The sequence below is a fragment of the Ranitomeya variabilis genome, chromosome 8 (genome assembly GCF_051348905.1).
Source record: "Ranitomeya variabilis isolate aRanVar5 chromosome 8, aRanVar5.hap1, whole genome shotgun sequence".
NCBI classification, from domain to species: Eukaryota; Metazoa; Chordata; class Amphibia; order Anura; family Dendrobatidae; genus Ranitomeya; species Ranitomeya variabilis.
Window position 1 is genome coordinate 202,059,888 of NC_135239.1, and position 26,482 is coordinate 202,086,369.

The window sequence follows — 26,482 nt, forward strand, 5'->3', positions numbered from 1 at the left end:
CTATCAGTCATGGGGGAAGCGGCCTACATTTTAATTGTTAAAAACACTTTAAAGTCAAAGGAAAGGAAGAAAGATTTAAAGAGTGTGCCAGCAACCCCAAATCTTAGAGTGGAGGATACCTGACCCAGGGGTGCAGGGGTTTCCTTGCTTGTCATTTTGTAAGCAGCCACCATGTGTGGACCCAGAAGTTCTGGACCCGGATACATCGCTGGGGACACATAAAAACCGTCAGACATGACAGCCGTCAGTGCAGCTCCGAGCGCTCTCTGCCTGGTTTCCCAGAGCAACCTGATCCCATACTCAGGATGGAGAGCGGCAATCTGCTAGGACTGACAGCTGCTCCGTTATCTGGTCCCAGATGTCATTTCCACTTGTGTGTAAAGGGACCGTAAGGGTCGTTTCAAAGAAACCGCGCATCTCTTGTCCACAGGCTGTGTCTGGTACTGCAACTTTGCGTCAAGTCAATGCTACAATATCAGAAAGCCAACGTCAAATATTCCGCCATTGCAGACAGCTGAAGTCACATGTCTCCATTACAGATGACATAAAGCACACTTGCCCCCCCATTACACCGATTACACTGCCGGCCACAGTTGTCTCCTTCCCCCATGATGCTGCCGGCCACAGTTGTCTTCTTCCCCCATGATGCTGCCGGCCACAGTTGTCTCCTTCCCCCATGATGCTGACGGCCACAGTTGTCTCCTTCCGCCATGATGCTGCCGGCCACAGTTGCCTCCTTTCCCCATGACGCTGCCGGCCACAGTTGTCTCCTTTCCCCATGATGCTGACGGCCACAGTTGTCTCCTTCCGCCATGATGCTGCCAGCCACAGTTGCCTCCTTTCCCCATGACGCTGCCGGCCACAGTTGCCTCCTTTCCCCATGACGCTGCCGGCCACAGTTGTCTCCTTCCCCCATGATGCTGACGGCCACAGTTGTCTCCTTCCGCCATGATGCTGCCAGCCACAGTTGCCTCCTTTCCCCATGACGCTGCCGGCCACAGTTGCCTCCTTTCCCCATGACGCTGCCGGCCACAGTTGTCTCCTTCCCCCATGATGCTGACGGCCACAGTTGTCTCCTTCCGCCATGATGCTGCCAGCCACAGTTGCCTCCTTTCCCCATGACGCTGCCGGCCACAGTTGTCTCCTTCCCCCATGATGCTGACGGCCACAGTTGTCTCCTTCCGCCATGATGCTGCCAGCCACAGTTGCCTCCTTTCCCCATGACGCTGCCGGCCACAGTTGTCTCCTTCCCCCATGATGCTGACGGCCACAGTTGTCTCCTTCCACCATGATGCTGCCGGCCACAGTTGCCTCCTTTCCCCATGACGCTGCCGGCCACAGTTGCCTCCTTTGTCCATGACGCTGCCGGCCACGGTTGTCTCCTTTCCCCATGACGCTGCCGGCCACGGTTGTCTCCTTCCGCCATGATGCTGCCGGCCACGGTTGTCTCCCCCATGACGCTGCCGGCCACAGTTGTCTCCTTCCCCCATGATGCTGCCGGCCACAGTTGTCTCCTTCCCCCATGATGCTGCCGGCCACAGTTGTCTCCTTCCCCCATGATGCTGCCGGCCACAGTCACCTCCTTTCCCCATGACCCTGCCGGCCACGGTTGCCCCCTTCCCCCATGACTCTGCCCATATTTTTGCTCCTTCTGTCTCCCCTTCAGGGAAGGGTGTAGATAACGGCTCCTTTAATATTATTCCTCCAGAGTCTCAGACCTTTATTTTTCGGAGACATACACTGTATCTGGGCGCAGGGATAAGAGGCCGCTCTGCAGTCAGGGTTTTTTTTACGACCGTTCATTTAATCCTTATTAATCGGTGAGATCTGAGCAGAGCAGCAGAGTTCGGGACTTTTCCTCTTTTCTCATGTAAATGGCGGAGGACTTAACAAGAAATAGCTGTTATAACAAAAGCCTCTGCCGCCGCACTCTGAACGCTCTGGACACTCTGCACACTCTGCACCACTCAGCCGAATCTGCTTTTATGACTTCCTACTGTTTGGTGTTAGATTTTTTGGTTCCTTAAAGGGCCGGTAACCTAAAATGTAAAGCGTACCGTAATAAAGTATCACTGTATTCGCAATCATCACTGCTACATCTTCATGTTACTGTGGGTTCTCAGAACTGAAGAAGACATGGGGACAGGGATTTATCCTCACGTTTGATCAGTTATCCCTTGGAAGATTTTATCAAAATTCTAAAAAGGCTGATAAGTGAGAACAATAGCTTAGCATTTAAAGGGAATCAGAAAATGACCTACTGTCTAAATCGATGCAACCAATCAGCAGCAACTGATTAACTGCAGCAGTCATGTGAGGCGCCACCTGTGGGCAGCTGCCCGGCGCGGAGCGACGCTGGTCTGGTCAACCAGACTGTTGCGTATTTTTTAATAACTTTTGTTTTTTTGTTTTTTTTTATACTTTTTGATTTTGTCCCATTTATGGATGAGCATAAAAGTATTGGACAACCCTTTTAAGAACTGCTGTGATTTGTAGTTCCTCCTCTTTTTTTTTTCTCTTCCTTTGTTGGTGTTTTGTATACGATTCCCTCTTTGGTTTCGTATGGCAGAATACTTGAAAATAAAGTATATTACTTGTGGATCGTAAATCCGGCCGCTCGGATGATGGATTTTAACGAGCGGTATTTCCCTTTTAATAATTCACGGTGTTACATTAAAAGCTGGAAGGTAAATACTAATTCACATAAATGAGCTCATTCAATATTTATGCCCCTCTGAAAGTAGAATTTAATTAAGACCTAAGCCTTCTCTGGTCTTACTGATACGCGGGATCGCTGCACAGTAGTCGCTCTCGTAAATCCGGCGGCAAAGCTTTCATTGTGACATTTTATTCATGGCTCTCGCTCGCTATTTCTCAGACTTTCATATTTTATGGAAATTGCACTTCGCAAAAAAAGATATAACTTGTGCGCTGTACCCTGAGACCGCCTGTGCCGGTGTTATTCTGCTGCGCTCAATGACGCCCCCTGCTGAGTAATGCACTTTGGATAACCTAATGGGGGGAGCAGAGTCGTGATTTCAGGCTCCAGCGTGAAATCTGCCATTTATGAGACGGGGGCAATTCCGACCTCGGCACTGCCTTGTAGAAGAAACAGGTCGGACGCCATCTTTATTAACATCCCCTGTGTGAATGGAGCCGTACTGCGCATGGGTCACCACCAGAGATGAGCAAATCCCTGATCCAGTTCTCCATTGTTGCCGGACTGGAGCCCTTCGAACCACCTCCTACCTGTCGACATTCCCAGCTCCTCTTTTAATAAGCCGGTCTGGGTCAAAATCATGTATGCGTCACAAAGCAACGATAACGTCGTCCTGAGGCTGCACATCGGAGGAGGCGCCGGGGATTCCGGCAGCCACGGTGACATGACGTGGCCGGTGTACCAGGGTCCTGCGAAACGTTTCCCAACCACCAAGTCCAGTTTCACTCATTCGATTTTGCATTCCAAGCACGGACCGTAATTTCCAGATCGGCCATGAGTCTACAAACGCAATTGTAACAACCATATATGAGACCGTTCAGTTCAGGTTTGGTGACCCGCTGCCGGTCCGGACATCGCAACCCATCCTCGGACCGTGAAAGTCTGATGTGTGAAACCGGTCTGAATGTACAATTAGATATGATGGAGCATCCTGCACAAGAAACCTCGTGGCTTCTAGGAGTTTTGGGTAGAATCTAATAGTCTAGGAGGTCTACCCGTTTTTTGGGAGACTCCTGGACAGTTGACGAACAGACAGATAGCTGAGTGGGGTCTTCATCAGTCCCATAGAGGTGGATAGAGTGGAGGTCATGCATGCGCACCATCTTTCCGCTTAGATAGGGTTCTCTGGGATTTCCATTCTCCGCTTTCGGACCCCCAGCGATCATACATTTAGCACCTATTCTATGGTGAGCTATGTATTTTGAGCTGGTTGGCAAACACTCTTCCATGGCTTCACTTAGTGGAATAAGACTTGAGGCAACAAAGAATGACCATGCATGTAAGATCCTTCTTTTCATCAACACGTGGGGCTGCCATTGAGCTCCACATCGGTCAAATATGGCTCACAGGTAGGCCTCACATATTAGTCAGTTGATCCATCAATTTTAGTAGATCTTATGTGTATGGGGGATCTTCTAGCTGTACCCTAATGGCAGATATTACGGAGAAGGAGAATGGGAGCACCACTGTGCATGCAGGGTGAGTGGCTGGGAGCACCACTGTGCACACAGGGTGAGTGGCTGGGAGCACCACTGTGCACACAGGGTGAGTGGCTGGGAGCACCACTGTGTACACAGGGTGAGTGGCTGGGAGCACCACTGTGTACACAGGGTGAGTGGCTGGGAGCACCACTGTGTACACAGGGTGAGTGGCTGGGATCACCACTGTGTACGCAGGGTGAGTGGCTGGGAGCACCACTGTGCACGCAGGGTGAGTGGCTGGGAGCACCACTGTGCACGCAGGGTGAGTGGCTGGGAGCCACACTGTGCACGCAGGGTGAGTGGCTGGGAGCACCACTGTGTACACAGGGTGAGTGGCTGGGAGCACCACTGTGTACGCAGGGTGAGTGGCTGGGAGCACCACTGTGCACGCAGGGTGAGTGGCTGGGAGCACCACTGTGCACGCAGGGTGAGTGGCTGGGAGCACCACTGTGTACGCAGGGTGAGTGGCTGGGATCACCACTGTGTACGCAGGGTGAGTGGCTGGGAGCACCACTGTGCACGCAGGGTGAGTGGCTGGGAGCACCACTGTGCACGCAGGGTGAGTGGCTGGGAGCCACACTGTGCACGCAGGGTGAGTGGCTGGGAGCACCACTGTGTACGCAGGGTGAGTGGCTGGGAGCACCACTGTGCACGCAGGGTGAGTGGCTGGGAGCACCACTGTGCACGCAGGGTGAGTGGCTGGGAGCACCACTGTGTACGCAGGGTGAGTGGCTGGGATCACCACTGTGTACGCAGGGTGAGTGGCTGGGAGCACCACTGTGCACGCAGGGTGAGTGGCTGGGAGCACCACTGTGCACGCAGGGTGAGTGGCTGGGAGCCACACTGTGCACGCAGGGTGAGTGGCTGGGAGCACCACTGTGTACACAGGGTGAGTGGCTGGGAGCACCACTGTGCACGCAGGGTGAGTGGCTGGGAGCACCACTGTGCAGGGAAAACAATTAGAAAGGGACACTGCCGTAAATTGGTGCTGCATTCCCTTTATTGTCAGGATCCGTGGAGTCCTGGTTCCTTTCCCATCTTCGAGACCAGGATTGTGCATACGTCTTCCTCGGAGCTTTGTTTTTCTGTTGGCTTCATCCTGTTCGGAGCACAATAGAGCAGTGACGAGCCTGCGCCAAGTCGGAGAGGAAGTTGTACATCTGTTGTTGTGCTTTGCCATTGAACAATACCCTGTATTTTTTTTTTTTTGCCAAGTAAAAAGTTTTTGATCTAGTGTGAGCTATTAAAGGAGAACGTAATGAGGATGGGCTGTTGTGTGCGAGGTTTCTTGGGTACCTGGTTGATAATGTCTGTATCATACTTGCCAACTTTTCCTTATCGTTGTCTGGGAGGATCGGGTTTATGGTGTGCGAAACGCGTTGCCTAAATTCTATTTTTTTTTCTTGTAAGCACAACGTTTTTCTCAGGACATAACCTATCCACCTAAAATCCTGAGGACTAGAAAACTTTACAGGAGCGCTGCCTTGCGGGACGTTTGTGTAAAACCCAGAAGAATTCCAAACTCGGCCAAAGGGTCCTGGTTATTTTTTTTTTCAGGATCCTTCTGGATGTTCCTGGGGAGATGGTGTACAGGGTGCTGTATGAAGCCATTGGTGGTACCAACGGACGGAGAGCAGATTTCTTTGCCCAGACATACACCATGATGCAACCCCAACTGGGTCACTGCAAAATCTGTGACTGGTCCCCACCACGTGGCTTCTGAAACACATTCTAACAACCCATAGACTTGGATTTTGAGTGACTTTATGCCTTAGTGACCCAATATTGAGCCCAGGGCTGGTGAAATCTGTTGCACCGAGGTTGCGGATTCTATAATAATTTTTCCTCCATCTTTCCATAGAGTGACGGAACAAAAGCAGAAAGCCGTGGCCCCTGCGGAATGGATGCACTTGGCCGTGGTGGCGTGCGGAGAGCGTGTAGAGGAGACGGTCACTATGGTGAAATCCGCCGTGCTCTTCAGTGTGAAAAAAATCCGATTCCACATATTTGCCGAAGATGCATTAAAACCGGAATTTGACCGAAAGGTAAGTAATTGAGGGAAATATGCAAGCAAAGACATCCCAGCAGAAAGACCACCCATGAGTCACATAACGGGGTCCTCTACTTCCCCACATCACTACTCTGGTCCATGGGGCCACATCTGGTTCTTTTACTTGCAGTGCCAGACACAGCCATGTGCATAAGGATGGCGCTGTTGGAGGCAATATAAGCGCTGCAGAAGTGATCGATCTGCGGGGATGTCGGGGAATTTGAGATGTGATACATTTTATGGAATTGTCCTTTTAGTTGCTGCCGCTATAACGCCGTGTAAATAGTATCTCTCTGTACGCCATTGCTCAATCGTGAAAGTCCTTTTTGTCATCTGGGATTGTAGGGGTTAATGACTTTCCAAATAAACCACATAGCCTCCAACCATAGGAGAGAACTGCTGTGACATTGCCCGACCTTGTCCATTGCTGACATTGCCCGACCTTGTCCATTGCTGACATTGCTTGACCTTGTCCATTGCTGACATTGCTTGACCTTGTCCATTGCTGACATTGCCCGACCTTGTCCATTGCTGACATTGCCCAACCTTGTCCATTGCTGACATTGCCCGACCTTGTCCATTGCTGACATTGTCCGACCTTGTCCATTGCTGACATTGTCCGACCTTGTCCATTGCTGACATTGTCCGACCTTGTCCATTGCTGACATTGCTTGACCTTGTCCATTGCTGACATTGCTTGACCTTGTCCATTGCTGACATTGCCCAACCTTGTCCATTGCTGACATTGTCCGACCTTGTCCATTGCTGACATTGCACGACCTTGTCCATTGCTGACATTGCACGACCTTGTCCATTTTTAACATTGCCCGACCTTGTCCATTGCTGACGTTGCCCGATCTTGTCCATTGCTGACGTTACCTGTCCTTGTCCATTGCTGACATTGTCCGACGTTGTCCATTGCTGACGTTGCCCGTCCTTGTCCATTGCTGACGTTGCCCGTCCTTGTCCATTGCTGACGTTGCCCGTCCTTGTCCATTGCTGACGTTGCCCGTCCTTGTCCATTGCTGACATTGCCCGACCTTGTCCATTGCTGACATTGCTTGACCTTGTCCATTGCTGACATTGCCCGACCTTGTCCATTGCTGACATTGCTTGACCTTGTCCATTGCTGACGTTGCCCGACCTTGTCCATTGCTGACGTTGCCCGACCTTGTCCATTGCTGACGTTGCCCGTCCTTGTCCATTGCTGACGTTGCCCGTCCTTGTCCATTGCTGACGTTGCCCGTCCTTGTCCATTGCTGACGTTGCCCGACCTTGTCCATTGCTGACCTTGCCCGACCTTGTCCATTGCTGACATTTCCCGACCTTGTCCATTGCTGACATTTCCCGACCTTGTCCATTGCTGACATTGCCCGACCTTGTCCATATTTAACATTGCCGAACCTTGTCCATTGCTGACATTGCCCGACCTTGCCCATTGCTGACATTGCCCGACCTTGTCCATTTTTAACATTGCCCGACCTTGTCCATTGCTGACATTGCCCGACCTTGTCCATTTTTAACATTGCCCGACCTTGTCCATTGCTGACGTTGCCCGACCTTGTCCATTGCTGACGCTGCCTGACCTTGTCAATTGCTGACATTGCAGAAGACTGAGACAACAAAAACGCAGAAAAAAATGCAGCAAAAATGCTACATGTGAACATAGCCTATGGGTGAAAAAACGCTGAAAGAAGTGACCTGCTGCCATTTGCAAAAAAAAAAAGCAGTTTTGCAAATCAATCAGGAAAAAACCCAATGTGTGTGCAAATGAGATTTCTGAAATTTCATAGGATTTGCATTAAAAAGAAGCAGCAAACAATGCAGTATGTGAACACAATCTTAAAGTTAACTTCACGAATGCCGATACATTAATGTCAATATTTGTTGTTTTTAATGTATCACTTTTCTTCTAGCTTCAGGAATGGCCACATCAGCTTTCCCGAAAATTTGACTACAAGATTTACCCCATTACATTTTCTGTTGGAAATGCTCAGGAATGGAAGAAATTATTCAAACCCTGCGCCGCTCAGCGCCTCTTCCTTCCGGTAAGTCGCCTGTGATGGGATCCAGGTTTCTTCTTGTTCTTCTGCATCTGGTCGTCCTGAGGATTATCTGCAACTTTTACTTTCTTCCTCCAGCGAGAGATTTTTTTTCTCTATTTTTTTCATGGCTTCTTAAGACTCTTTGGTCCGGCGGCGTTTATTTTTTTTCCACTTGATCTTTTCACTGTGTGATTTTTTTTTTTTTTGCTCTCTTTGAAGACCCGGTCACAAGTTTAGTCTCCCTGCCAGGAGCGCTGAGCGTGCCACGGCGTGGAATCCTGATTCTGATGCCCGGGTAGTAAGAATAGTTGGCCTATTGAAGGAGGAAAGTGTGTCCCCGTGAGAGAAACCGGGGACGAACAATGGGACCATTTAAAAGGTTGAGGTGAACGGGCAGGGTTGTGTTGGCCCTTGAACCGTGTGTTTTTCTACTTAAAGGGACAGTCACCCTAAAAAAAAATTAAAAAAAATTAATATCATAATAATTTCACAAGGCTAAACTTTTATAAAAGAAACTTATATTAAAAAGAGCAAACCAAAAATTTCCCATCTTGTCCATTTCAGCTGGCTTGGCATAGGGGGCATGGCTTGGTAAGTTTTCCGCAACAGTGATTTGATTCAGTGTCTATGAAGGAGGTGCGATGCAATTGCAAACATGACTCGGTCTGATTTTCTGACACTGCGTGATCTCGGGTTAACAAAACAACAGGCTGATTTAATTTTTTTATATTTATTAATAGTGGAGGCAGCCCAATTTTTCTCTGATACATAGATCCAAATTAACTTCATGGGCAGAACCTACTATTTTGCTGCCTGCAGCCACCACTAGAGGGAGCTCTCTGCATGCGGTGTTGACATTGAGTTGAATGCCGGCTCCCCCTAGTGGTGGCTGCAGTGACTTTTTAGAATTTTATGATTTTGCTTTTGTCTTTGTAGGGGATTTGGAGTTTTGTATCAGAAAAAAAAAAAAAACAATTGCAGACTGAATAAAGATGTATTAAGAAACTAGCGCAGAATTTTTATCCGTTTTACGGTGCTCAAGCATAGACATAGCAGACACTTCTGTGTTTCAAGGAAGTCAAACTTTGTCCGTGGGAACAATCCCTGATTGAGTCCATTAGATGTATATCATTTCACAGTTTAATCCCCTGGTGGATGGGAACGCTCCGGACCCCCTAACACCAGAGCTGTGGGGGGAGGTAGCGGCAGCACCTGTTCTTTTAGATTGACTACAAGCATCTTGGCATTAGACTTCCTGCTGGATCCTTAATACCATGCGACCCTCCGCCGTCCATTAACTCTTTACGCCCTGCAGTGAGATTAGTTTAGGAATTCTTGCCTTTTACCGTATGATGGCTGGGTGGAATTGTCCTGTAGATGTTGGGGGCATATGTGGCACATGTTGCTCAGGACAACACTGCGTTTGGTTTAATTTTGCTCAAAATTCAGTGCACATGTCCCTGGTGTCTAGTGACTTGATGCTGACACTTGTCCTTAGGTTTGGTGCCCATATCCCTGGTGTTTAGTGGCTGATCTTCACATGTGCAAGCCGAGCATCCTCCGGTTCAGTTCCCATGTCCCTGGTATGTAGTAGATGCCCACATATACAAGTGCCCTTGGTTTAGTGTCCGTGCCTCCGGTTTGATACTTACGTGTGCAGGTGTCCTCGGGATTAGTACTCTTGCCCCTTGTTCACATTTATATGCGAGCATCCTGAGGTTTGGTACCCACATCCCTGCTCTGTAGTACATTCTTTTGTAACATGTGTAAGTTTACCCAGTTTAATGACCACTTTACTGGTGTCTAGTGGCTTGATGCTGACACGTGTCTTTAGGTTTGGCGCCTCTCTCTCTGGAGGACCTGGCACACCCACCCACAGTGCCTCTCTCCGGAGGACCTGGCGTTCACACACACACAGTGCCTCTCACTCTGGAGGACCCGGCGTGCACACACACAGTGCCTCTCTCTCCAGAGGACAAAATGTGCACACACACAGTGCCTCTCGCTCCGGAGAACCAGGTGTTCACACATAGTGCCTCTCTCTCTCGAGGACCCGGTGTGCACACACACAGTGCCTCTCTCTCCAGAGGACCAGGCATTCACACACAGTGCCTCTCGCTCTGGAAGACCCAGCGTGCACACACACACAGTGCCTCTCGCTCTGGAGGACCCGGTGTGCACACATAGTGCCTCTCTCTCCGGAGGACCAGGCATTCACACACACAGTGCCTCTCTCTCCGGAGGACCAGGCGTTCACACACACAGTGCCTCTCTCTCCGGAGGACCAGGCGTTCACACACACAGTGCCTCTCTCTCCGGAGGACCAGGCATTCACACACACAGTGCCTCTCTCTCCGGAGGACCAGGCGTTCACACACACAGTGCCTCTCTCTCCGGAGGACCAGGCGTTCACACACACAGTGCCTCTCTCTCCGGAGGACCAGGCGTTCACACACACAGTGCCTCTCTCTCCGGAGGACCAGGCATTCACACACACAGTGCCTCTCTCTCCGGAGGACCAGGCGTTCACACACACAGTGCCTCTCTCTCCGGAGGACCAGGCGTTCACACACACAGTGCCTCTCTCTCCGGAGGACCAGGCATTCACACACACAGTGCCTCTCTCTCCGGAGGACCTGGCGTTCACACACACACAGTGCCTCTCACTCTGGAGGACCCGGCGTGCACACACACAGTGCCTCTCTCTCTGGAGGACAAAATGTGCACACACACACAGTGCCTCTCGCTCCGGAGGACCTGGCGCGCCCACACATAGCGCCTGTCTCCAGAGAACCTGGCGCGCCCACACACAGTGCCTCTCCCTCCAGAGGACCTGGCGTGCCCACCCACAGTGCCTTTCCCTCCAGCGGACCTGGTGCGCCCACACACAGTGCCTTTTGCTCTAGAGAACCTGGCGCTCCCACACCCAGCGCCTCTCACTGTGGAGGACCTGATGTGATCACCCACAGTGTCTTTCCCTCCAGAGGACCTGGCGCGCCCACCCACAGTGCCTTTTGCTCTGGAGAACCTGGCACTCCCACACCCAGCGCCTCTCACTGTGGAGGACCTGTTGTGATCACCCACAGTGCCTCTCGCTCTGGAGGAGCTGGTGCGCCCACACATTTTGCCTCTTGCTCTAGAGGAGCTGGTGTGATCACCCACAGTGCCTCTTGCCCTGGAGGAGCTGGTGCGCCCACACATTTTGCCTCTTGCTCTAGAGGAGCTGGTGCGCCCACACATTTTGCCTCTTACTCTAGAGGAGCTGGTGCGCCTGCGCTTTCCACAATTATTTCAATAGTAACCATGTACCACTTTATGACCCCTGTGGTGGCGCGGCAGCAGAACGGATCGTGCCCCATTGCTCCCCAGGTCACCGCTGCCCCGCTAAGTGCTCTTGTCTGTAGGGGGCAGTATCCGGCCCTGTGAATTCACCATGTAACAGGCATTAGATGCGGAAGTAGTGACTGCGCGTTCTAAAATGAAATTGCTTCTCCTTGAATGAGTGGATGTGGGGGGCGGCGCCATCCGGTGGGTGCATTAAATGTTAAGTGTTCATCTCTCACCCCGGGATTGCTGGGCGAGATCACATCTCGTGGCGAGTTACAGATAATTACGAAGCGCGTTGAAGTGATTCACGGCGCGGCGCAGCTGTTAGGTGGAGTGCGCGGAGGTTAATTGCAGTGTTTTCCCCAGCGATATTGCACCCTTTTATCTACCTTGCTTCTGAGGTACAGAAGTTCTCACTTCTCTGACTGCTAAATAGCGGGAGCCAACGCGTTTCTGCAACTATTCAATTTACCGCTCCTGGTATTTAATTATCTCCGTCACCTATTTCTGATGATAATCGGCGTCTCATGGAGCTGTGCGCCGCCCGCGTCACCGCTCGGGTCATTGCCGGGGTATCCTCCGGATGCTTTATGTCCGCTACGTGTGACAATTTGGGTTTTTTACGGAATTGCAAGAATAGCATGTGCCTAAAATATCGGCAGAATGGCTCCTGAGAGCGTTGTCCTTTACTGACACATAATGTTAGGAAATTCCGAACAAAACTTGGCTTGTGTCGCCATTTTTCAAAACCCTTAACATTTTCTTCTGTCAAATTATTATTATTTTTTTTTTTCATCATAAGCTGTAGTTTTTATTGTTTCCGTGTTTGGACACTTACGACGCCTTTTTTTATTGCATTTTTTATGGGAGATTCTTGAATTTGAAAAACAGCAATTTTAGCTTTTATTTTTTCTCTTTACAGCATTTAACTTGGGGATTATATAATTTTATATTTTGCTAAATTGAGTTTTTATACTGAAATATGCTATTTTTTTTTACATTTCTTTATTTTTTAATGGGGAAAATAAAGTGTTTTTTTTTCCATATTATTTTTTTTTGTTGTATGGTATGTTTAGAAACTTTTTCTTTATACTGAATTTTTTAGTCTTCACAGGAGACTTCAAACTGCAATTATTTGATCACTTAGACTTCAGTATTGCAGTATATAGTGAAACTCGGTCTCCTGTTGTGAAGGGTTAAACTAAGATCAAAATTAAAGCGGGCTTCATTTTGTGCTTTTCGACACCATCTTGCTGTTTTGAGATAAATTCTGTTACTAGGCTAAAGTTCATAGTTGTTGTTATGAAACCTTGATTGTTTCAACCTGAATAAGATATGAGACTGAGGGTGTATTGTTCTACGAGACCTTGACATACAGGCTGTTCCTGCATTCTTATAGGTTAAGAACTGTGAGCGTGTTCTTATGTTGATTGGTTGAAGTATAACTTGCTAAGATTATGAAAAGTGCGACACAATAAACGGGGGGTCAGAGATCTGCTCGATCCTCCCAAACAGAGACACACGTCTCCGTCTGGTCATTTTCAGTTGCCAGCAACGCTCTGTGGATCAATTTGGAAATCACTAGGTCAACCGCGAAGGGTCACTTTCAGATCCTCCGTCAACACTATGAAGTCCTGTTTGCACAGTGTGTCGCCAAAAGGGTTAAAGGAACAGTGTACCGACTGATTTCTGCTATAGCATTTGTCTGCAGCCACTACCAGGGGGAGCTCACTGCATACAGATTTTTACAGCTCTGAGCTGGCACTAACTGTATAAATCCATGTGCAGTGAGCTCCCTCTAGTGGTCGCTTTCTGCAGTTAGAATTTTATTAGGCAACCCTGAAATAAAGCTGTGGATCTGAGTCTACCGACAGAATGCAGCTTCAATATTGACCTAAAATGAGATCTTTTTTTTTTTTCAAATTGAATAAATGTTCCAAAATTTGTAAAACAATTATGTATTAATATAAAGTGTGTTCAGTTTAATGCTAAGCTGCTCTTCTGCGTTCTCATGAATATTAATAAATCTTTCAAAGGGGACACTGGGATAATTAGATTAACGCTCCAAGCCAATAAAAATTGCAGTTTGAGCAGACGCCTGTAATCGTTTCCCGGAAAGCTTATTTCTTTGGGTGCTGTACTGCACTGATATTATAGTAACATAGTAACATAGTTAGTAAGGCCGAAAAAAGACATTTGTCCATCCAGTTCAGCCTATATTCCATCATAATAAATCCCCAGATCTACGTCCTTCTACAGAACCTAATAATTGTATGATACAATATTGTTCTGCTCCAGGAAGACATCCAGGCCTCTCTTGAACCCCTCGACTGAGTTCGCCATCACCACCTCCTCAGGCAAGCAATTCCAGATTCTCACTGCCCTAACAGTAAAGAATCCTCTTCTATGTTGGTGGAAAAACCTTCTCTCCTCCAGACGCAAAGAATGCCCCCTTGTGCCCGTCACCTTCCTTGGTATAAAGAGATCCTCAGCAAGATATTTGTATTGTCCCCTTATATACTTATACATGGTTATTAGATCGCCCCTCAGTCGTCTTTTTTCTAGACTAAATAATCCTAATTTCACTAATCTCTCTGGGTATTGTAGTTCTCCCATCCCCTTTATTAATTTTGTTGCCCTCCTTTGTACTCTCTCTAGTTCCATTATATCCTTCCTGAGCACCGGTGCCCAAAACTGGACACAGTACTCCATGTGCGGTCTAACTAGGGATTTGTACAGAGGCAGTATAATGCTCTCATCATGTGTATCCAGACCTCTTTTAATGCACCCCATGATCCTGTTTGCCTTGGCAAAAAATTATGACATATTATGTTTAGTTGTTTTTTTTTCTAGGCTGTGACAACCTGTAATATCATTTGAAAATGACATAGATTTTTTTTTTTTTATTGTGTGTGTGTATATATTAATTTTATATGTGATGAATGTACTTAGAGATAAAAATCCTTTATCTAGTGATAATGAAATGACTCTGCTGATCTGTCCAAGTCTGTACAGTAAAGCTGACAATAAGCTGATAATAATTCCCAATTTAATGTTACCTGCTTAACCCAGCAGGAAGTACAGCGGCGCCTAAAAATCACAAAAATTGACAAATCTCCGGGCCCGGATGGGATACACCCCCGAGTACTGCAGGAACTAAGTACAGTCATTGATAGACCATTATTTTTAATCTTTAAAGAGTCCATAATAACAGGGTCTGTACCACAGGACTGGCGTATAGCAAATGTGGTGCCAATATTCAAAAAGGGGACAAAAACTGAACTCGGAAATTATAGGCCAGTAAGCTTAACCTCTACTGTGGGTAAAATCCTGGAGGGTATACTAAGGGATGCTATGCTGGAGTATCTGAAGAGGAATAACCTCATGACCCAGTATCAGCACGGGTTTACTAGGGACCGATCATGTCAGACTAATTTGATCAGCTTCTATGAAGAGGTAAGTTCCGGACTGGACCAAGGGAACCCAGTAGATGTAGTGTATATGGACTTTTCAAAAGCTTTTGATACGGTGCCACACAAAAGGTTGTTACATAAAATGAGAGTAATGGGGATAGGGGAAAATATGTGTAAGTGGGTTGAGAGCTGGCTCAGGGATAGGAAACAAAGGGTGGTTATTAATGGAGCACACTCGGACTGGGTCACGGTTAGTAGTGGGGTACCACAGGGGTCAGTATTGGGCCCTCTTCTTTTTAACATATTTATTAATGACCTTGTAGGGGGCATTCAGAGTAGAATTTCAATATTTGCAGATGACACTAAACTCTGCAGGGTAATCAATACAGGGGAGGACAATTTTATATTACAGGCCGATTTATGTAAACTAGAAGCTTGGGCTGATAAATGGCAAATGAGCTTTAATGGGGATAAATGTAAGGTCATGCACTTGGGTAGAAGTAATAAGATGTATAACTATGTGCTTAATTCTAAAACTCTGGGCAAAACCGTCAATGAAAAAGACCTGGGAGTATGGGTGGATGACAAACTCATATTCAGTGGCCAGTGTCAGGCAGCTGCTACAAAGGCAAATAAAATAATGGGATGCATTAAAAGAGGCATTGATGCTCATGAGGAGAACATAATTTTACCTCTATACAAGTCACTAGTTCGACCACATTTAGAATACTGTGCACAGTTCTGGTCTCCGGTGTATAAGAAAGACATAGCTGAACTAGAGCGGGTGCAGAGAAGAGCGACCAAGGTTATTAGAGGACTGGGGGGTCTGCAATACCAAGATAGGTTATTACACTTGGGGCTATTTAGTTTGGAAAAACAAGACTAAGGGGTGATCTTATTTTAATGTATAAATATATGAGGGGACAGTACAAAGACCTTTCTGATGATCTTTTTAATCATAGACCGGTGACAGGGACAAGGGGGCATCCTCTACGTCTGGAGGAAAGAAGGTTTAAGCATAATAACAGACGCGGATTCTTTACTGTAAGAGCAGTGAGACTATGGAACTCTCTGCCGTATGATGTTGTAATGAGTGATTCATTAATTAAATTTAAGAGGGGACTGGATGCCTTTCTGGAAAAGTATAATGTTACAGGGTATATACACTAGATTCCTTGATAAGGCGTTGATCCAGGGAACTAGTCTGATTGCCGTATGTGGAGTCGGGAAGGAATTTTTTTCCCCATGATGGAGTTACTCTTTGCCACATGGGTTTTTTTTGCCTTCCCCTGGATCAACATGTTAGGGCATGTTAGGTTAGGCTATGGGTTGAACTAGATGGACTTACAGTCTTCCTTCAACCTTAATAACTATGTAACTATGTAAGTGTGTTTTTCTAGTAAAAGTGAAAATAAGAATTTTGAAAGATTTAGAACATTTGTAGGGGTGAGGGAGAATGTTTTCTTTGTGTTTTTAAATCCTGAAATCTTCCCATTTTCACCTCCAGTAGAGAACACATTTATCAGATTTACTGTATAGTCTGGGACAGCTCAGCAGAGTCATTTCATTATCACAGAATTTTAGAGGGTTTTACCTCTAGGTATGTCGATCACCTGTCTATAGGGTAGTTGGTAAAATGTATGAAACATAAAGGGAGAATTCGGTTATTAATATTTTTTTTTAATAAATGTCTTTGTGTTACCGGACAGATGATCCTGCAGGACGTGGACTCCTTGCTGTACGTGGACACCGACGTTCTTTTCTTGAGGCCTCTGGACGACATCTGGGCTTTTCTCAAGCAATTCAATGACACCCAACTGGCAGCAATGGCTCCCGAGCACGAGGTGCCCAAGATCGGCTGGTACAGCCGCTTTGCCCGTCACCCATTCTACGGCACCACGGGCGTCAACTCTGGGGTCATGTTGATGAATCTGACACGTATTAGGAAGCAGCAGTTTAAGGTAAAAAAAAAAGGGTTAATAGCGCCGACTGCATAGAAAATAAATCATGGGGCTGCAATAACGCTGGATAAAATATATCTGGATGGATGAGTGAACTTAATGTGCCCGGCGGAGAGGAGAGTAGAGAACCCGCCACTTATTAATGGTCTCTACAGAGGGAGAGGGAAGACGGTCCTTCGAGGGAAGAAAGATAATGGAATGACATTTCTCATACAAGGACTGTTACTATAAAAAAGTATTTTATCAATATTAGAAAGTCTCCTTGATTCATCCATAGAGGTCATTGTTGTTGCACATGTTTCTTAAAGGGACGTGACCTTTTTGCTATATACATATACCTCTCTAGCCCTATAAGAACGGTCATCCCCTATTAAGTAAAAGAAGAACATTTATCTAGTAAGATATTTCAAGGTCACCTCTGAGATGTTAACTGCTACGTATGATGACAGCAGCACCATAAATGACCCATGGCTATGGGGGAGAGGGGTGTTGGAACAGATTTTACAGTACATTGCTTGGTCTCCTTTGCGGTTTTACCAAAATGCATTGAAGGACAGAAAAGGAGGGGGAGATAAAAGGTGATGCTCCTGAGATGCCTGCAAGTTCCTTGTCCCCATATGCCGTGATAAATATTATCAATTAGGTCTTTTTAGTATATTTCTGATTAGATTTCAGGATTTCAAGTAGATGTGTCACTTTCAGTAATACATACTGGCTGGATGTGACGTGTCCAGGACGCTGATGTCCTCACTAGCTCTCGTGTATCAGCACAGCTTCATTTCTGTACTGATTTTCCTTTGTACAGCCTGTGTTGTATCTTTCCTTACTTGCTGACAGAGTGATAAATATTATCAATTAGATCTGTTTAAAATATTTCTGATTGAGCCCCAGGATTTCAAGTGGATGTGTCATTTTCAGTAATACTTAATGGCTGGATGTGACGTGTCCAGGACGCTGATATCCTCACTAGCTCTCATGTATCGGCACAGCTTCATTTCTGTACTGATTTTCCCTTGCCCTTGTTGTATCTTTTCTTACTTGCTGACAGAATGCTGAGGAATTTGTGATTGTTTCCCCCTCTTCTGCAATCTCTGTGTTCTTTCCTTACTCTCTACAGTCTGTGATCTGTCCTCCCTGATGCTTTGGATGCTTTGCCCCCTCTACACACCTTGATCTGTTGTGTGCACACCCTTTCTTCTCCCAGTTGCTCTGTTAAGATGACCATACTTTATATGGGAACGGCTGACCCTCTAATATGTAAAGAGGTCTCCCAGCCCTCCTCAGACATCGTATGTTGGAGGAGTAAAGGATCGAGCGGTTGTACTTTAACTGATCGATCCTTTATTCTTAGGAGAATAGTCACCACCTAAAGAGTTTGGCAGCAGGTTACATCCTCGTGAACATACACGCGTGCTCGGGCGAGCTTTGCATCTATGGGCACGGTAAATCGGGAGTGTTAACTGTCGCCTCAACAGGGAGCGTTTGAGTTAAAGTCGTTTATTGTGTATGGCCAGCCTAACCCTAAGCAATGGAAGAGATAAAGCGGAAAGAGCCAAGAGCTGTCAGATCTGTGTTCAAAAGCAGCAGGACAGCCAGCTATACGAAGAAGTTACACAGACTCTACGGCAACTATCTGTCTGCAAATTTTTAATTCTGACTATTTGGAAAATTGCCTAAATTTGAATGTTAAAATCAAATTAATAATAATAAAAAAAAAAATTCAGTGACAAGGTGAGAATAAAAAATGCCGCAAGTAGATATTGCGGTTTATTTTAGCATCCATTAAGCTGCTCTTTGATAGGTTGGTCCCACATCAGTGTAAAAATAAAGGGTTCTGTAAGTGCTGCTACAATAAAACCGCGCACGGGAGCCGCCACCGTGCCTACAAGGCTGATGAATCGCTTACATGGTATCGTAAATCAAACCAATCTCCGCGGTAAGTCCTTCACTCAGCGCTACATTGACAGCCGTGTTACGGATCAGCGGGATCCTCTCTCAAGGTGAACGACAATGTTCATGTCCTTACTGATCTGAAACATGGATGTCAGCAGAGAACATTAGGGAGATGTACAGCGCCGGCTCCACTCCTGCCGCGGTTATTTACTGTAGTGCGCTGCATAATGGTTTACTGGATGCGCGGCGACTGTAGGGAGATAACCAGCGCCAATCAATCACAGGATGCCACCCTCGGCTCCGGGAAATTAAAGGAAAACCCTCATGGAATTAAGGGTAAATATTTATGACCTAATAATATTTTATCTTCTTGTGTAATTAGAGGGGTCTATAAAGGGGTTGTCCGTACCCCACAGGATAGGTGATACTTCCCTGGGCTCTAGGGGTCCGACTTCTCAGACCCTCTAAAAATGCCCCATTAGAACACAACCATTCATTACTTATGAGCTGCCAGCTCTCGGCCATGCATGTTCGGCCAGTGCTTTGACTTTGTTCACATGTTGCATTTTTGCTGTGTTTTTGTGCAAATTGAAAGCTGTTTTTTCCAGTACCCACCGAATCTAGGAGATTTCAGAAGTCTCATGCACACACTTGCTTTTCTATCTGGTTGAATTGGAAAACTGCTGCTTTTTTAAAACTGCATAGTCAATTCTTTCTGCATTTTTACTGCATTTCTTTACCCATAGAAAGCAATAGGCAAGTGCAAAAAAGCAGCAAAAACGCCGCTATCAGTTTTTGCAGCATTTTTTTGTGAAAAAACCCCTAGGTTCAGGATGCGTAATCGAGCGCCCCCGTAGAGCAGTGGGGTACTCGGTACCGGGCCCTTCGGTTCTCAAGGGGGGTGTCATGGTGGCTGACCCGGTCCGTGGCCCTAGGGACGTCCGTATTAAAAGGGGGGAAAAGTCTTTAAAGGGGAAATGTTTGTGATGCCACCTGTGGTATTCGGTCAGGGTGACCGACGCTGCTTTAAGGGGTCCTCTGGGGTGATGTGATGGCAGCTAGATGGTATATCTTCCCACAGGTGAAGTGCTTCCCAGAGTGTAGATGGTGGATGGTGAGAGGCGCAGAGAAGAACGAGGACACAAGGTTGCAGTCTCTTTACCTTTACTGAAGGCTTCAGCATCCACAGTCCAGGGTACAGACCACAGGGTAGGCAGGGTCCGGCCGGTCCGAAGGCAAATCCAGAGTCCCCCTATCCAGGTGGAAATCAGTAGCCTTCCTCTAGCGCCTGTGTGTTGTAGTGCCTCCCTGCTGAGCCTCTCATAAGGTCCTCAACTGTTGTAGATATTATGTCTCTCTCTGTCCCCCAGATGGATAGGACACACCCATATGACTGATGACCTGAGGCTTTTTACAAGGACCCTAGCACGCCCCAGCCCCCACAAGTTGCCACCGTGCCTCCTGGGTATAGGTCGGGCAGGTAACATGGAATTAGCTGTCCTGCTGGTCTCTGAAGCAAGGCATGGAGACGATTGCTCCCTCGGTGTTCCGGCTACCGGATCCTGCACCTCAGAAGGAGGCAGCCTTTTGCAGGGCAGAACTCCTTCTGGTTTCCTCTCCTTTTGCTATGACTTCATTTCTCACCCTCTCTACAATACAATTCGCTGTTCTTGTCTCTTTCTTAGGAACTGCTGCATGTGGGGCAGGCGCAGTTCCATGGCCTTCTGTCTAGGCCTCTGACAGGATCCCACCCCTGTCAGGGACCAACTACCTGAGCGGAGCTCAGATAGCAGCTCACTGGGTGAAGCCCAGCCAGCTTCTGCCTAACTTCCTATCCAGACCACCAGTTTTACCTAATTGTGAAGAGTGCCCTAATAGATAGCTCCCCTGGTGGACTGGAGTGTGAAGTGTGTTGTGTGGTTTGTGATACCTGGTAAAGAGATCTCCTTTATTGCCTTCAGACGTAACATCACTCCCCCCGGTGGAAGAATGGCATTACTGCAGTGACCAGGACCCTGGGGCGCTGCACGTAACTCATTTATTTTTGTGATTTTCCCATGTATAAACCATAATGTCTTGATATCTTCACATGAGCCTGGATGTTAGTAGTACAGTTTAATTAAATTAGTGATATGTGTGAAAGTAAACAATGCCCTACCAACTAAATGTCCTACCAATGTATTAAGTAAACAATGCCCTACCAACTCAATGCCTTATCAATGTGTAAAGTAAAGAATGCGGTCCCCCCCCCCCCAATATTGTGATCAATGGTGGTCCCCCAATGATCAGGCACTTTCCATCTATCATGTGATTTTTTTTGTGTTCTAGGAACAGCCCTTGAAGGTTTGCTCTGGGCACAAGCCTCAGGTGCCAACCGGCATAAGAGGCTGAAACACTCTGTGCTGCCTTTATCACGTCAGCCGGCTGCGCGCTTATATCTAATTATCCTATTTTTTTTCTTGTTCTCATAGAATAACATGATTCCCGCTGGCCTGACGTGGGAAGAGATGCTCCATCCGTTATATCAGAAATACAAAAACTACATCACATGGGGAGACCAAGACTTACTAAATATCATATTCTCCTTCAACCCAGGTAAAAATGACTGCAATACTGAGTAACAGTCACTGCATTGTCGCTGTTCTCCTCTGGGGAAGTGCTATCTTCACTGACTCTATGGTAGTCTAAAACTTCTTTTTGTAAGAGATTACATTTTTGTCCCTCCACGGTGCTTTATACTGCAGTTCTGCTCTTTTTTTCCAGATTATGTAAAAAAAAAAAAAAAGAGGTGGCTACATAAAACATATACCAAATTCCATTTTTTATTTTAGCAATTTTTTAATAACTTTATTTATTTTATTTTTTTTTTAGAGAATCTGTTTGTGTTTCCGTGTCAGTGGAATTATCGACCCGATCACTGCATGTACGGGAGCAACTGTAAATCTGCAGAAGAAGATGGCGTGTCTATCCTCCACGGTAACAGGGGCGTCTATCATGATGATAAGCAACCAGCGTTCAAGGCTTTCTACGAAGTGATACGTGACGTACGTGCGACGGATACTTAACAGCCGCAATCTAAAATTGTGAATATGGTAAATTTTTATATAATTTTATGACGTATAACCTAACACACATTCTTCTTTTTTTTTTTTTTTTTTCCTCCCCTCCCCCGACAGTATCCTTTTGATGGAAATCTTTTCCAGTCCATGTATTACCCCCTACAGACAAAATTCCTGGAAAGCGTCCACACGTTATGCGGTCGGATTCCGCAGGTGTTCCTCAAGCAGATAGAGAACACTATGAAGAAGGTGTACGAGAGGCGAGTGATCTTCTACGCCGGATCTCGAGTCCGGAGCTGAGGATTTTTCACTTTTGATACCATTCATTGCTTTACAAAAATTATTTAATTTTTTTTTTTTTTTTATCGGTGACATCTAATGCTATGCAAAAATGAACCTCAGCAGATCGGATGACGCGATTACGACATTTTTCAAGATATTTTGTGCATCTCAAATCCAAGAGGAACAACTATATATTTCTTAGGAAATTTTTTTTTCTAAAAATAAATATAAATTATGTAAAAAAAAAAAAAAAAAAGAAAAATCCTGGCAGATAACAAAGACTGTTGTAAACATTAGGCTTCACGATGCATCAAAAATTGGGGTGTTGCTCATAGCAGCCAATCAGAATTCATCTTCAGTCTTTTCCTCGGGGGGTGTTACCATTAGGAGCCAATCAGAATTCATCTTCTTAATTTTCATCATGGGTGTTGCCATTAGCAGCCATTCAGAATTAATTGATTTTATTTTCAGCGTGGGTATTGCCATTAGAATCCAGTCAGCATTCATTTTCAGTCTTTTCAGCATGGGTGTTGCCATTAGCAGCCAATCAGAATTCATCTTCAGTCCTTTTAGAGTGGGTGTTGCCATTAGCAGCCAATCAGAATTCATCTTCAGTCTTTTCAGCGTGGGTGTTGCCATTAGCAGCCAATCAGAATTCATTTTCAGTGTTTTCAGCGTGGGTGTTGCCATTAGCAGCCAATCAGTATTCAGCACAATTCATAAATAAAGAATGTAAGTAATCTGAATAGTTGCTATGGGCAACAGGTCTCATTCTTTTCTGTAGCATTTTTTTTATATACTCGAGGTCTAATTACCCCAGTTTTTATTTATTTTTTGTACATTTTTTTTTAGCTCTTCTCCTGTTAAAAAAAAAATGATTGTTGTATTCCCAGGAAGGGAAGAGCTTCAGTTTACCTATAACGACCAATCAAGATGGCAACTTATGGAACGACCCCATACATGGTCACAGTAGGGATCTCTCAGATGGGAATGATACGCATAATGGTGATGACTAAAAAATTAAAAATTGGGATTAATATTGTAAAATTCCTATAATCCGGCATCTAATAATTCAGATACATCTGATACTCCAGTACAGAACTGTACGATAATCTGGAGTCTCGCAATCAAGAATATAGAATAATATATCACCTCTCAGGTTTAATTGGTTTATCACTTCGTAAATGAAGTAGTTTTGCAAATTCATATAAAAAGAATCTCCTATATTATATCTACAGCTTCTATGCGAACCTATGTGTCTCTATGGTAACCGTCCACAAACACTCCGATCCTACAGTCTTACTCCCTTCACTCTATCCGCCACCAGAATCAATTAGCAGAAAGTAAGGAACAGATAAATGAAAGCATTATTGTAGGATCTGACTACACAGAGCTTGTTTGTAGTCTGTTACCATAGAGACGCATAGCTCTGCACAGCAGCTGTAGACATAAAACAAAAACTTGATTATTTTTTTTTTTTTAAATCAAGACCATCCACCAAATTTCTTCATGTTTATATTAGATGCATTAAAGGAATAAATTAAATATACAGTCAAGTTATTTTTAGGAAGACCCCTTTAAATTGTGTTCGAGAGCTTTAAATGTATTACTTTTAGGCTTTAAATTAGAAAATTAATAAAATATATATTTTATGTAAGAAAGCTGTGGAATCGTGGACACATTCTCACTCATTAACGGAACGTGTATTCTCAACCTTCCAATGTTCGTGTTGCTGCTCGGTTTAAAATAATGAGCTGCAATACCATGAGCAACCTGTGAGCTGGTGGGGGGCGTTGTTGGAATAACATAATTCTATGGGGTTTTTTTTGGTTTTTATTCATGGAAAACTCCTTTTAGGATGTGTTTTTTTGCTGTTGTTGAGTTTTGGGAGCAGAAACGGAGTGAAAACTCCAAGTTTTTGCAGAGTTTCAAGCTTTAAAGGAAAATTTTGATGAAACCTCCTTTAAAAAAATAAAAATAAACCTCTGTGTGCACATAGCCTTAGTATTTTCAATAAAATTGCCGGATGATATTTTCTTATAACGCTGAATAGTTATGTCCCTCTGTTATTCCTCCTGGAAATGTATGAATAAATTGACAAATGGGTGTAACACACACCTTTCACAATTGCAAGAATATATATATATATATATATATATATATATTTATATATATATGTGTGTATATATATATATATATATATGTATATATACATATATATATATATATATATATATATATATATATATATATATATATATATATATATATATTATTATATATATGTAAACAAATATATATATATATATTTATTTATTTTAAAAAAAAAAATTACTTTTCCAGGAGGAACAACAGAGGGATAAAAAAAAATAATAATGATGGGAAATGCAAATAATTACTAAACTATACATGTCAGGGGAGTTAAAGCGTCATTATATTGAGGGTGGATCTCATTGGAGTAATGGGGATTTACCCAAATTTTGAGCCCCCCATGGGCGGCTAAGGCAGCGGATTATTACACCCGTCCCAATGTGGCATTTTGCATAAGACAAAGGACCGTACATTGTAATTCAGTCCTCGCCGCCGGGGCTGGAAGTCTGACAGTTTCCTCACATCCAGTTTTATTGCTGCCCATCGTCTCCACTTTTTCACAGCATGCGGTAATTGATAGTGCCGCGACTACAGCGGGAAATCCAATACGTTCGCACTTAAGCGACTTTTGTGTAATGCTGATGAAGTGCGTCGCACTGGAAGGAGGCGAAGATTAAAATGTTTGTTGTCAAACAGGTTATGATTCCGTGCGGGCGCAGGAAGGAGCCTGGTATTGATTCGCGGGGAGTTGGCACGAGGCGTTGAGACGCCTACTGGTGCCATGCAGGGCGGTTTTAGGCAGTAATGTGCCCCAATCCAACAATTAAGGCTCATTATAAAGCTTCCCCATCCCCTACGAGCAAACTTATTTTTTTTTTTTTTTAGCCCAAAGTACAAAAAAAAACCCATTTAACATTTCTCATACACCTTTGATGCAGTGTGTGGTCATCGATCAGCGGAGATGAGCTCTAAAAATCGCAGTCAAACACTCTCCCGTCAGAAGGAGCTCACTGATGGACTCTTAGTTCACTCATTCTGCAGCCAGCAATAGATAGTGGAACACAGAGGCTGCGGAAAGCAAATGGTGGAAAATATTGCAATTAAGACCGATTGCAAAAATTATTTTAACTCCCAAATGTGTGCATTTAGCTAAAGGAAAAAAAATATATAAGAATATTGTCCCTGAAGGAACTGCTTCTTCCTAGTGCAGTGACACGCCCACATGCACTTACAGCCTAATTTGCATACGACTTCTATGTTCGACTTCTCATGACTGGCAAATCAGATCTCCACAATAATGGTACCATTTTTAATGGGGGAGACGTGTCTATACGGCCATACCACTACCTCCGCATGTAGAAATGAAGCCGACAGGTTCCCTTTCTTTAAAGGGATTTTCTTACAATAGACCGCCCCTTTCAGTATGGATTTGCAGTGCCGATCAGATGATCGCTGCAGGTCCGGCTTCCAACACCTCTGCCAATAAGCTGGTAATTCATTGATGCCATGAATTCTCCAGGTACAGAGCTGCATGTAGAGGACGGCTCCGCCTCCAGGGTTGTAGAGCGAGGGTCTGCTGAGACACCCCCGTCTATGACCCCCTCTAGTTGTAGAATACATGGATGCTTAATCTGGGTGGCTGATAAATGTATAATAACTGGGGTGTTCCGACCCCTGAGACGCCAAGAATGGGGGGTCCCAATGCCCCCTGTGTGAGTGAATTGCTACTGAGCATGTGCAGTACCACTACTTCATCAGCTGTCTATGAGAGTGAGACAGCAATGGAGCAACGGTCGCACATGCTCAGTAACGCTTTATTTACACAAGGGACTTGAAGCGTTACTGAGCATGTGCGACCGTTTCTCCATTGGCGGTTTACCTCCATAGATAGCTGATGACAGCAGTGGTGCTGCACATGCTCAGTAACCCTTCATTTACAACTCGGACTTAGAGCCTCTCATTCACAGAATCTGTGGGGGCGTGAAACCCCATCAATCCTTCATTTACCACCTGTCCTGGAGTTATTACAGGTGGCCATCCCCTTTAAATTAACTCTTATTTGTTTAGTTCTGAACCCCTTATAGATTCTTTTTTTTTTTTTTAGGCGATGTGCATACTTGTAACAGAACCCATATGTGCCGGAATGGGCATGAAAGGGGCA

General features: G+C 45.5%; 1 protein-coding gene across 1 annotated transcript in view; it reads left to right on the forward strand.

The window, feature by feature from the left end:
• GXYLT2 (glucoside xylosyltransferase 2) overlaps nucleotides 1-22,492 on the forward strand; it is a 43,353-nt gene extending 20,861 nt beyond the window's left edge. Inside the window, exons 2-7 of the mRNA XM_077276239.1 lie at nucleotides 6,062-6,245; nucleotides 8,167-8,298; nucleotides 16,745-16,996; nucleotides 21,361-21,484; nucleotides 21,761-21,933; nucleotides 22,066-22,492. Coding sequence (XP_077132354.1) covers nucleotides 6,062-6,245; nucleotides 8,167-8,298; nucleotides 16,745-16,996; nucleotides 21,361-21,484; nucleotides 21,761-21,933; nucleotides 22,066-22,248 — 1,048 coding nt within the window. The 3' untranslated portion in view covers nucleotides 22,249-22,492. The remainder of the gene's footprint in view (nucleotides 1-6,061; nucleotides 6,246-8,166; nucleotides 8,299-16,744; nucleotides 16,997-21,360; nucleotides 21,485-21,760; nucleotides 21,934-22,065) is intronic.
• Nucleotides 22,493-26,482: the final 3,990 nt, after the last annotated feature.